At 43.8% G+C, this 12,355-nt stretch overlaps 1 protein-coding gene across 1 annotated transcript in view; it reads left to right on the plus strand.

Annotated features, from left to right (window-relative positions):
* Positions 1 to 12,355, plus strand: part of GLI2 (GLI family zinc finger 2) — a 196,690-nt gene that overhangs the window by 158,192 nt on the left and 26,143 nt on the right. The window contains exons 4-5 of the mRNA XM_081005644.1: positions 3,283 to 3,485; positions 4,863 to 5,054. Coding sequence (XP_080861770.1) covers positions 3,283 to 3,485; positions 4,863 to 5,054 — 395 coding nt within the window. The remainder of the gene's footprint in view (positions 1 to 3,282; positions 3,486 to 4,862; positions 5,055 to 12,355) is intronic.

The following is a 12,355-nucleotide window of genomic DNA, read 5'->3' on the forward strand; positions in this document are numbered from 1 at the left end:
AATTAAAACAAGGTTCTGATTTCTTAAGTGATCGTTCAATTTGTTTACCATAAAACAATTTCTTTCTGTCATTACAAATACATACTTCACGCTTAATAAGAGTTTTATTTCAGTAAGATTGTCATGGCTCCCCCTGCCAAGAATCATGGGAATTGTAGTTTGTGAGGTACAAAGTATTATCTGTTAGAAATCTTCATAGAACTACAGTTCTCAGCATTATGCCTGGGGCATGAATGACCAGTTGAATTCTATAGTATAGGTATATCCTTCATTAGATTTAGTTGTACCATATGAGCTCAGCCAGACTTCCTTTTCGGGAAAAGAAAAGACTTAAGAAGTAAACACCCAAAGAGTAGGTGCTCTTAAATTTTCTCCAGTTGTTCTATAGTTTGTTCTTCACTGGCACCCTTCCCTTAAGAAGACCCCAGGTGTTGTAGGTGGGAGATGAAGTGGCAGCCGGTAAATGATCCATAAATACTTAGGCTTGGGAGCAATTTGGTTCAACAGTGGAAATGGTTTAGGCAGTAATTACATATTAAACTTACTGATGCTATTAAAATGGGTCTGCTTATGACAGCAGAGACAGAGATTAACTCCATGGTACACCTCTCCTTTTCACATGAAACTATAAGCAATAATTATATGAAAGTGGTTTTCAGTTGTATTAGTTTGTGCTGTTCACACACCTCCTGCTCATTTTTTTGGAATGCCTTAGTGGGAAGGGCTTTAACCCAGTGGTAGAACATCTGTCTTACAAGCAGAAGGTTCCAGGTTCAATCTGGTTTTTCCAGGTAAGTTTGGGAAAGACCCCTGTCTGAAACCTGAAGAGCTGACTTCAGTCAGTTTAGACAATACAGTGGTACCTCTGGTTACAAACTTAATTCGTTCCAGAGGTCCATTCTTAACCTGAGGTGCCACTTCAGCTAATGGCTCCTCCTGCTGCTGCACAATTTCTGTTCTCATCCTGAGGTAAAGTTCTTAACCTAAGGTACTACTTCCGGGTTAGCGGAGTTTGTAACCTGAAGTGTTTGTAACCTGAGGTGTTTGTAACCCGAGGTACCACTGTACTGAGCTACACAGTCTGACTTGATATAAGGCAGCTTTCTATGTTCAGTAACCGCCAGTGTAGATTGTTTTATTACATCCTTGGTGGTGCTCTCCCTTCTGAGGACAGAGTATTCACCGTCCTTTTTATAAATAAATTAGCTGGTGGGGTCATCTTGATTTTTCAGTTGTTGTTGGATTCTCCATCTATGCTGCATGTTGCGGTGTTGAGCAGGTGCTTCCAGTTTCAGTGTAAACAATGACCTTCCAAAGTGACAACAAGATATTTAGGTGATGACACCCCCCTCCCCTTATACACACCCATTACTTTCCCTAATGTAGCACACATTCCAGCTAAAATCTCGATGCTGTCATCTTGCATTCCAATTTTTAGCCAATGCAAAAAAAGTTTCAGCGAAGGACTCCACTTCCCCGTATAAACTTTGGGCAAAAATAAAAAGCAAGCCCTGGGTATTGTTAATAGGCTTTAGATGCTGGCCTCCTAGTTTGATCGGAATGGACTCAAAAGAGTCATAAACCAAGTAATACATAGTTCCAAGCCGGCATCAAAGGCATTCACAATCCTGTTGGGAGAAACTGAGTATTGATGAAAGGGGAAGCTTATTGTGTATGTAAGAGAATTTCTTTCGAGGCTTATGCATGAAGGCAGGCTCCGTGGGTCAGGGTAGTCTGGGACTGCTTTTAATTTACATCCCTCCTACTCCCACCTCCCCAATGTAGTCACACACACTTGAATTTAGCTTCCTCAGCATTAAAATGTCAGATGTTTTCTTAATGACATCACTCCTTTTATTTTTAATCCTGTTTCATTTTTTCCAGATGGGGCTAGAGATTATTTGTAACGATCTCAAGCCAAATCTGAAACACAGGCTTTGATTCGCTTTTCTCTTCCCCTGCCAGCCCTTTCTACCAATATGAATTGAATTGGTGCATTTTGCACAGTTGCCTCATTATCTCCAACCTTTCCTGAGACAGGAAGCTTGCACCCTCACAGAGCTTTGCACACGCAGATCACTGGGGTGGGTGATGTCATCACAGCCGAAATCCCAGAGATGCTAGCAAGCTGTGTGCCACACCATGGCATAAGCAGGGCCCAAATAGGGAAGCCTTGTTATATTCACCATGTAACAAAAATTACATTGTCTTGCAGGTAGAGGTTGGGAATCGTTATATAATGATAATGCCTGTCCCCCCCCCTTAAAAAACGTTATTTTAGAATTAGGGCTCCATTTGTCCCATTAGACCTAGCAGGACCCTGTAGAAACATACAAGTAGCCTGCTGGATCAGGCCAAAGGCCCATCAAGTCCAGCATCCTACTTGTCACAGTGGCTAACCAGAGACCTAATCAAAGGCAGTGTGGTGTAGTGGTTGGAGTGTTGGACTAGGATCCAATAGACCAGGGTTCAAATCCCCACTGGGTGACCTTGGGCCTGTCACTTACTCTCAGCTTAACTTTCCTCAGCGTGTTTTTGTAAAGATAAATGGGGGGGGGGGTATGCCACCTTGAGCAACTTGCAGGAAAAGTGGGATATAAATGTAATAAAAGAGATACTTTCTGGGAACCCACAACAATGCTTGAAAGCAATAACTGTTTCTCTAGTGGGCACTTGGACATCACCAGGTGTACTGTCATCCCCAAGTTGCCTGAAGGAGAAGTAGTTTAAACAGGAGGTTGCTCAAGCATGGAGCACAGTGGCCATGTTGTCCCTGCCCAGGAATGGCTGTAGCCAGTGTTTTTGGTTTTGTTTTTTTTTTCTATTTAAAAAAACGTTTAGGGGGTACTCTCATTTTCCCACTCATATTGAAATACTGCCCTTCAATGAGGCCAAACTTAGATTCACAAAATGTTTAGGGGTATGCGTACCCCTGCGTACCAACAGAAAAAAAAGCACTGGCTGTAGCTAATATGCAGAAGTATGTGCATGAAGCCACTTAACTAACTAATCAGCTGAAAGGCATTTAAATAACATGTATTCAATTTACAGCCCTTGGTCTGTACTGTGTAGAAATAAGACACCTCAATTTTTCTCTGCCTCAGCAAATGATCCTGTGGCCATGAAAAAAGGCGGCGTTGGCTAGATTTGAGAATGGTTAAACTGGCTTAAATGTTCTGTCTTAACTAATATTTGTTTTGGTGTTTCACAGTATGCTAATATACCCAAAATATGCTGAACGAAACTCCCCACTGACGGGACTTCTTTCTAACTCCTTTGCAGACCTCCTACTCTGAGTGGTAGCCCTATCATCTCCGACATCTCTCTCATCCGCCTTTCTCCACACCCTGCGGGGCCTGCAGAGTCGCCTTTCAACCACCCTCACGCGTACATGAACCCCCATATGGAGCACTACCTCCGCTCCATGCACGGCAGCCCGACCCTCTCTATGATCTCAGCAGCTCGAGGCCTCAGCCCAGCTGACGGTAAGTGGGAACACAGGCTTGGCTGAGCTGGCAGCTGAAATGTGTGTGCATCCTATGGAGCGAATGCAGGCTCCTTGGCTTCAGTGATAGCAACGCGAAGCCTCCGAAGCGCAAAGAGAGCGCTCCCTCCGTGCTCCAGAGGCTTTCGCCCCTTCAGCGAAAGGAACCTGAAGCCTCCGGAGCGCAGCGGGAGGAGAAATGGAAGGGGCTCCGTTTCTCCTGCCGCTTCGCTGAAGGGGCGCTGAGCAGAGAGGGGGAGATTTTTTTTTCTTGTTCTCCTCCTCTAAAACAAGGTGCGTCCTATGGTCGGGTGTGTCCTATAGAGTGAAAAATACGGTAGTTAGTCATACCAAAAACCAAGTTCAGTAGGTAGCAGCCACCTGCCCAAATACCTACATGCAAATGCTCAGATGACAGCTGTATGGCCCATAGTCTGTAATAATTGTCCACTTGTATTATACATTTGATGAAGCCCAGCATCCAGGCTGTGCAGAATCAGAACTAGAATCCAGCCTGGCTTTTCTGTTGCTGCTGATTTGGTTTTGCTGGTCCCAGAGGCCTCTCCCTCTAGCAAGTGTTAAGATTCCAAGTCTCTGCTCTAAGCAAACTACAGATGCATTTTATTGGTCTTGTAGTCTTTCTCCCTCTTGCTACTCCCGAGCCTCCTTCCTGCCGGCAAAAGAAAAATTCTTATTACTTGGCGTTAGAAAGGGGCCTTTGTGTTGGCTTTCGGTTTTCTTTCTTTCTCCCTCCCCCTCTCCTTCAAGCCACAATAAATAAGTTAATGGAGAGCGGACGGAGAAGCAGGTTTGAAAATTTACAAATGGGCAAAAGTGAGGATAATTGGTTCTGGCAAGCCAAATGGTTTTCTACTGCCAGGCACTAAACACACGACCCCCCCCCCCCCCGCGTATTAGAACCCTGCTTTAATTTTCTTATGCTGCTTCTCGTTAACTGGGCCGTGTTTGTCTTTTTCTTTCATAATAGCCTGGGATGTTAATTCTGACAGCGTTACTGCGCTTGGATCCCTCACCACCTCCCCTCCTTTCCTCCATTTCTCTCTTTCTCTTTCTCTCTTGCTCTCGCTGGTGAACTCTGTGTTCATACAGAGGGATTATTAGAAGGGGGGTGGAAATGAGAGATTGTTTATAAATTTGCGGAAATGGAGGAATGTGGAGGGCCCCAGCCTGATGTCTTTTGTCCACAGAGAGCACACACGTCCTAAGCATACGTCAGAGTCGTAACTGCAACCTTTTGGCAGGGAGAGGGGGAGATTCTAGTGTCACGGCAGCGGTTTTACTCTCCGGAAATATTTTATTCTTGTTGTTTCTTTCTCCCTCTCCCTCCTTTTCCCCCTTCGCTCTTTCTCCTGTGCAGTAGCTCACGAGCATCTGAAAGAACGAGGTCTCTTTGGCCTGCCCCCTCCTCCTCCAGGAGCCAACCCTGCGGACTACTATCACCAGATGACGCTCATGGCCAGCCATCCAAATCCTTATGGGGACCTCCTTATGCAGAGTGCGGGAGCAGCCAGTGCAACACACCTTCATGATTACCTCAGCCCTGTAGATGGTGAGTAAGGAAGCAGAAGCCTTCCCAAGGGCCTCACCCAGACTTCCCTTTGCCCTGCCACTTTCTCCTGAGGAAATTTGGTATTCACCCCTGAATTGGAGCAAACGTCAATCGGGCTTTCTTCTGGTTAACGTTTGCTCCAATTTATTGCTAAAGAGTGGGCTTTCCAAAGGAAATCAGCGGGGCAAGGACAAAACCACTTGAAAGCGTGGGGCAAGCGGAAAAACCGTCCAGACCCATGCTTTCTAGGCACAGGACAAGCGCAAGTCTGGGCGAGCCCTTGGTAGTGTACACCCTGAGGGCATTTTAGTCCCAAGGACTGTTCCTAGAGCAGATGGCAGCCATCATGCTCCTGATGACTATAGGGAGCACACTTAGCAGTAGTGGATTTCATGATAGTGTCCTTGCTGTAAAAGTGTGTGTGTGTGTGTGTGTGTGTGTGTGTGTGTGTGTGTTTATATTTTTGTAACAGGAAACTTTGTACAGGGTGATGGATTATCCAGCCAGGCCTCTCTAGTTTTTGTGCTTGACTGTAGGTCCTTTTTTTGTGACAGACACAGATGGTGAAACCAGGGCAGCAAAGGGCCCCACCCTCATTTTTTTTTTTGAGATTGTCTATCAAAAGCATACAGCATACATTGCAAACACTCCGGTGCTGTTGCTAACAAAGCACCCTTCATTAGACTCGTCAGGTACTGTGAGGCTTCAGAGTATGAGTTGTAAGAACTTTGTACTGCTAATGAGGGAAGGCCCCCATCAGGCTTTACAATATGCAAACCAACACAGGACAACCTCCTCTCACAGAGAGAGGGGGTGGAAATAGTTGTAGTCCAACATTTTGCCTGCTTTGCCTATTTAGGTTGCCTGCTTTGAAGCAGCGATGGCCCTTCAGAACAGTTAAGAGGGTGAAGAATTAATTCGCCGGTTTTGTCATAAGTGTTTTCTCCAGTTATTGAAGTCAGTGGGGTTTTGTTTGCCTGCTTGCTTCCTTGAGCACAATATAGCCTAAGTTGAAGCACTTGTAATCTGGGTCCTGTTGATTTCAGCACATGCTTTATGCTTCCAATGAAAGAAATGGGACTTAAACGTACTTAACCTTGGCTGGATTGGGCACTTGGTATTCCTGCTTTTTTTACAGAAGCAGAAGAGGTGGTTCTGACTGAAAAATGAGACAACAGAAAGAAAGAAATGTTTGGGGCTGGAACTGTTCACCTCTGAAACTTGAGTATCTTGTATCCTGAGTTGCTAAGTGATTACCATATTTGGTCTTGGGTGGAAGAAAGTTTACCACAGATTAGCCAGTCAAACTGGGTAAAAATACCACAGCAGTCATTGCATTGCCATAGCTGTGTGGTGCATTTGATGGAGTCCTTTAGGGAAAAGTCTTTGTTGAACAAGATGTTTTCTGTGGATTTATTGGTACATAGGGGCAAATTGTGGCAGAGTGACTATATTGTGGCATGTGTTTTGGTAGGCACTCCATCAGTTCCATGAAGTGAACTGGAAAGATGGTGACTATATATGCACATAAACAGGTTCAGTGCACATGATGTTTAATAGAGGAGAAAAACACAACACTTTGTTTTTGATGTTCCAGATTGTTGAATAGCCAACCTTATGTTTTATTCCTGCATCTGTGTGCACGCCACCGCTTCATTTCACATTGCACATCTGTTGAAGCCAGATCTTGTCTACTGACGCTCATGCCCACAATAAACTAGTCAGCCTTCAACATGACTCTTCTCAGGAGGCAGCTCTGGAGTAAAATTTCCAGTTCCTCACAGCTGCATTTATGTTAATGTCACGCAGAAGGACAGAACTTTGGCAACCTCCGGAGTATGAGATCAGCTTTTAAGACTGCTCCTCTGAGGAAGCTCTTCTGTAACCTTTCATGGACTATTAGCAGCTACAATAGGCTGCCAGGATCACTGCCTTTCTATTCTCCCTTTTCTCAATTGTTCAGTTCCACGCCATACATTTAAAGCACTCTTCTACCACATTCAACCATCCTTGAGAAACCTGGGAACTGTAGTTTGCGACGGGCACTGGAAATAGCGGCACCTTTAACAAATTGCAGCTCCCACTCCATCCAGCTCCCATGTCAGTCATCCAGAAGGGCAGCAGTTGGGTCGCTGTTATACAGCACTGGCCTAAAACATTTTCATATCTGAAGCAAACAAGCAAACAAAAGTATATTTATGTCTCTTTCCCAGTGGACTAAAGTTTATTTGCAAAGGACCTAGAAGAGAGTACCTGAAAAAGAAAGAGTGATTCAAAGAAGGAAAAAAGTCCTTCCATGAAAAAACACATTATTTCGTTTTGATCCTGCCTTCCCTTCAAGTTGCTCATGGTGGCACACATGGTTCTCTTGTGTCAGTTTTGCGCTCACCATTACCCTGTGGGCTAAGTCAGGCTGTGTGTGGGTGAACCGAGGTTTGAGTGATCCAAAGTCACCCTGTGAGCTTCATGCCTGAGTGGAGACTTGTACCATGGACTTCTCGATTTATGCAGGGGTCACGTTCTGGGGAAAATAGCATGTACCTTGGGTTACAAACACTTCAGGTTACAGACTCCGCTAACCCGGAAGTAGTACCTCAAGTTAAGAGCTTTACCTCAGGATGAGAACAGAAATCGCACGGTGGCAGCGGGAGGCCCCATTAGCGAAAGTGGTGCCTCAGGTTAAGAACAGTTTCAGGTTAAGAACGGACCTCCAGAACGAATTAAGTTTGTAACCAGAGGTACCACTGTAAAGCCAAAAGTGTACATAGTCAAAACACACTGAGTTCAGTGGCAGGTGCGACTGCCAAAGTCTTTCTTCCCAGACAACTACTGTGATTGCTTTACTACCCCTTTTTTATTATTTTTGCCAAGTGTATAAAGCTGAATGCATGCAACTTAAATGTCTGCAAGTTGTGAGTTGCCTGGACTAGGCTCACTAACCAATACACCAATCTGACTTAAAAGAGTACCCTTTATGGGGGGGTTGGTTGAAAGGTATATTTGGAGATCTATGGGACGCTTAAGTGGCCAGTCACCAAGTCCTGTTTCCACAGCTGCCAAAAAAACAACACACACACCCCCTTGGATTGGCATCTGGAATCAGATGACGCACTTCAAGGGTCAAAATGCCTCCAATCACCACAAGCTGCAGATCCTTACCCTATGTCATCATATGTGTGGAGAGAGAGAGAGAGCAGTCTGTAGAAAGAGTCTCCTGTGCAAGTTTTATCTCAGCTTGGCAGGTGCAAAACCCCTTGGGAGATTTCACTAGTCTTGCCAAAATTCATTTGCCTTTTCTTGAAATTCCTCAGATGTTTCATCTGAGGAAGAACCAAAAATTTTGCTTCAGATTTTATTTGAAGCTAAACCTTCAGGGATGTGCAGAAGTCCCTTTAGAAACTTCACAAGTCTCAACAAAATTCCGCAGCTAAAGTTTCGCTTTCAGTAAAAAGTTCACTTTCATCTTTCCTGCTTTATCTTATACTTGCTGGGGACAACGTAAGCCCTCAAAGGGGACCGTAGTCCCAAGATGCAAATAAAAAACACACATTATGGGCATCATTGTTCATGCATGTGATTTTAAAATATGACTTGGTTCTTATCAAATTCAATGGATTTTTCCTGTGCTCATTTGAAAACAAGATCTACAAACTGAAGAGATAGCCCCTGTCTGCAAGAGCTCTTCCCTCAGATCTTTTGACTAAACTTGTGCTGAATCCCAGGTTCCAAACAATCCCATTTACTTATGCTGGTTTAGGGACTCCTAGACAACCACTTTTGTGGATTGTGGAACAGAAAGCAGCTTTCTTGTCTCCCAGCAAGGATCTTAAATATCTTGAAATGCAAAGCTAAAAGGGCCCTCTGTGCCGTAAGAAATAAGGCGTCTAGGACATCACCTGGTGCCAGCACAAATGCTTGGCATTTGCAGCAGTGTAAACAAGACATGAGGAGATGCCACAGTACAGAAAAATGCTAATAAGGAAACAGTCCAGTGAGGTTGGTGGCAGCTATTTGCTGCTTAGTGATAAGGGGGCTGCCTTGTGCCCAACAAAACTCCTTTTGACGATATATATTTGCCACTTTTGCATATGAGTGGATGTCAGAAAGATACACTTCTGGCTCTGCATCCTTTGTATATTTTTAAATAAAGGTGGGGTGTGGGGTGGAGTGAAAAATAGAATATGTTCTATGGTTATTCTAGGTTCCTTTTCCAATTCAATCACCAGGAAAGCCAGGGCAGGGCTGAATAACAGCAGGTGGCTGATGTGCTTACCTTGAAAAATTCCATGGTTCATTTCATTTCCTCACTATGGAAAGTAAAGTCTTTTAGGAGCAGGACGGTCAGAAATTGGAGATGGGAGCATAAGGGGAAGGGGGTGTTGGGTGGAAGAAAAGGCTTAAGTCAGTCTGAATCAGCAGAAGGTGTAATATAAGTAGGCTAGGTTGCTTAAACCTACTTAATTTTTTGTTTATATTATTAATGAAAAGGGAGGGATTAAGTACCAAACACCGTCAGTTTGGAACAAGGTTGCTTTCTTTTTGCATATCTGAAATCAAAACAAAAGCAAGCAGTTCACAGAGTACTGAAGCCTCACCTAGCATGGATTCAAATGGGGAAGTGATGTGTGGAAACCCCATTAGAGGAAGACCTCCAAGATGTATGTTAAGCTGATTGTAACTTCAGGTGTTCTGCTGCTGAACATGGTCAGAAAATAGACTTCCTGCTCCTCTGCACAATGTCATTTTGCAAACCCACATTCCCACACTCCCGTTCCCTGCACTCCACATCTCTCTCTGAGGAACCTGAACATCTCTCAGGAGAGGGAAATGGAAAGGCTGCGTTCCTGCCTTGATGTTGTTGCAGAGGGTCAGGAAGCATGCCTCTTCAGCTGTCCAGCCATCACAAGGCAAACCTGAGAATGTTCCATTAAAAGGGGTTGGAAGCAACTTACTAGTCATTAAGCCTGTGTGTGCAAAACGAAGATTGTCTTGGAAAGGGTCTGAGGATCAACTGGATTTCAGAGGATAGGGAATGAAAGCACTGAGCAAAAACCTAAAAGAAAAAAGAAAAAAAAAACACTAGCAGATATCCCCCAAAAGCAAAATTATCCAAACTTTCTAATTTGCATACTTTTCATAACATAGAAGAATTTAGCTTTGGGGGTGGGAGAGTTTTTAAAGTGTAGAGAGAATATACAAAGATTAGGCTGTTTTAGGCTGTGAGACTTTATTCACATTTTAAGCCTTTCTCAAAGGCTCTTTATATGGTACTGTGGAAGATAAAGTGATAAATATTTGTAATCCAAATTAGCATTTTGGCCAACATGGTTTGTACCATATTAGAAAGTTGATATGATACAAGAACCTCATGTGTGGTGGTGGGGGGGGGGGGGGACTACCTTTAAGTTCTCAGAACTATGTTCAGATTTTATGTGAAGAAAAACAAAGCAACCTTCCTATTAGCTTCCCTTCTTCCTTCCTGCAAGAAAAACGGAACCAAGAAAGAAGAAGTAATTAATCTGTAGAATAATCTGAGGGCAGCCTTGTGATTTCAGCACACACATGAACTCATCATAACAGAGAGACCCATGTGGAGATGCTGCATTGAAAACAGAAACAGAAACCCCCATCCCTGCAGAAATATCAGAAGGATTTAAATTAGAGCAGGCAGTAATAAAATGCATATTACTATATTTGTACCGGAAGAGTCCCAGGCCAACCTGCAGAATCTGACAGCTTCCAGCAGAGTTTTACACCGGGGGGGGGGGGATTACTTGTGTGTGTATAGCAAAGGGGTGTGTTAGACGGCTGCACCAGGCTGCTGTTGGACATCAAGACTTCTTCCTTCATCAAATTAATGGGGACCAATGGCAGAGCTGACACTGCGGGCATAAATCACAGGAAAGAGCAACGAGGAATGAGTACAAGGCTTTTCTTTCTATTTAGTAATTTATCAAGGGAAGTGGCACATTAATAAACAGATCTCCCTTGAGGTGTGGGAGTAACAGAGACAAATATGACTGTCAAACCCAGTCTGCTTCCTCCTCTTAGCAAGATAGGTGAGTGGACACAGAGAAAAAACTCTCTCTCTCTCTCTCTCTCTCTCTCTGTGTGTGTGTGTGTGTGTGTGTGTGTAGTTATAATCAAAATCAGGCCTCTTTGGTGCAATATGCTTCACAGTGCCTCATTAGCTCATAACCACTGTTACCCAAGGGCACATTCACACCAAAGCTTTGAAGGAGGGGGGCAGATATACATTGGAAGCTCTCCAGCCTCTGCAGCTTCCTGAGATGCTTGTACTGTACTGCTGTGGCCCACAGAACCATGCCACAGATGGAAGTGATTGCTGGATTTGCTACAATGGTATTGGCAGCCTACACTGATCAAATTTGTTAGCATGGGAAATCAGGGGGAAATGAATGCCTGGTTTTTAAAAGGAGATATCTGCTTTAGTACTGTTGGTTCAAGGGGGAAAATGGGTATAGATATTTGGAAGTTCCTTCCAAAGTTTCCCATTTGCCCTAGCATAGAAAAAGGCCACACATTTGGTAAGTTAAAAATGGTTTACTTACCAACTTTTCAAAGGTCAGGCTCATGTGCTTTTCTGTACATTAGTAAGAATGCACAGGCAGTGGTGAAAGTTCCTAAATTATTGGTATAGGAGCACAATAATGGCTTGTGAGAGCCATGTGGCTAAGCTGAACCAACCAGCTTAGCTTCCTCACATGCTGAGTTTATCTGGTAGACTGGAGACTTGATTACTCATTTCCTTCCAAGGTAAGGGGAAGTGACCTTGCTAAGCCTGGCAGGACAGCTTACTCTATGGTATTAACCTATCCATGCATTAATTTGACTTAAGCATGTAGATTATATGAGGCTGGCTATTCTACAAGCCCTTCCATGGCAGATTAGATGAAGAAGAACTCAGCCATACTCCATGTGTCTTCCATGCTGCCGTTTACCAATAAGTCCCATGTAAATAGCACCCCCATTGATACAAGTAATAATCAAATCAAATGTTCTGATGCCCTGTAGGGAATTTCTAATAAATCATGGTTTGTTACTGCCTTAAATCAGCCAGAGTGTATAATTGTAAATCCAGTTTTTTGAATTTTTATAGTACTTATGTATATATACATAAGTGTATTAGGTTCAAATGTTTAAAACACATAGAATGCAGGGTGTCTGAGCAGTGGGTAACCTGTGAGCCTCCTTTGTGGACTGATTTCTGTGTAAGAGGGCCCCTTTTTTAATTGTAGAGGTGATGAAAGAGTCTGATCGACAGCTCTGCCAAATGAATG

Source organism: Podarcis pityusensis, assembly GCF_964106645.2.
Source record: "Podarcis pityusensis genome assembly, chromosome: 1".
Taxonomy (NCBI): Eukaryota; Metazoa; Chordata; class Lepidosauria; order Squamata; family Lacertidae; genus Podarcis; species Podarcis pityusensis.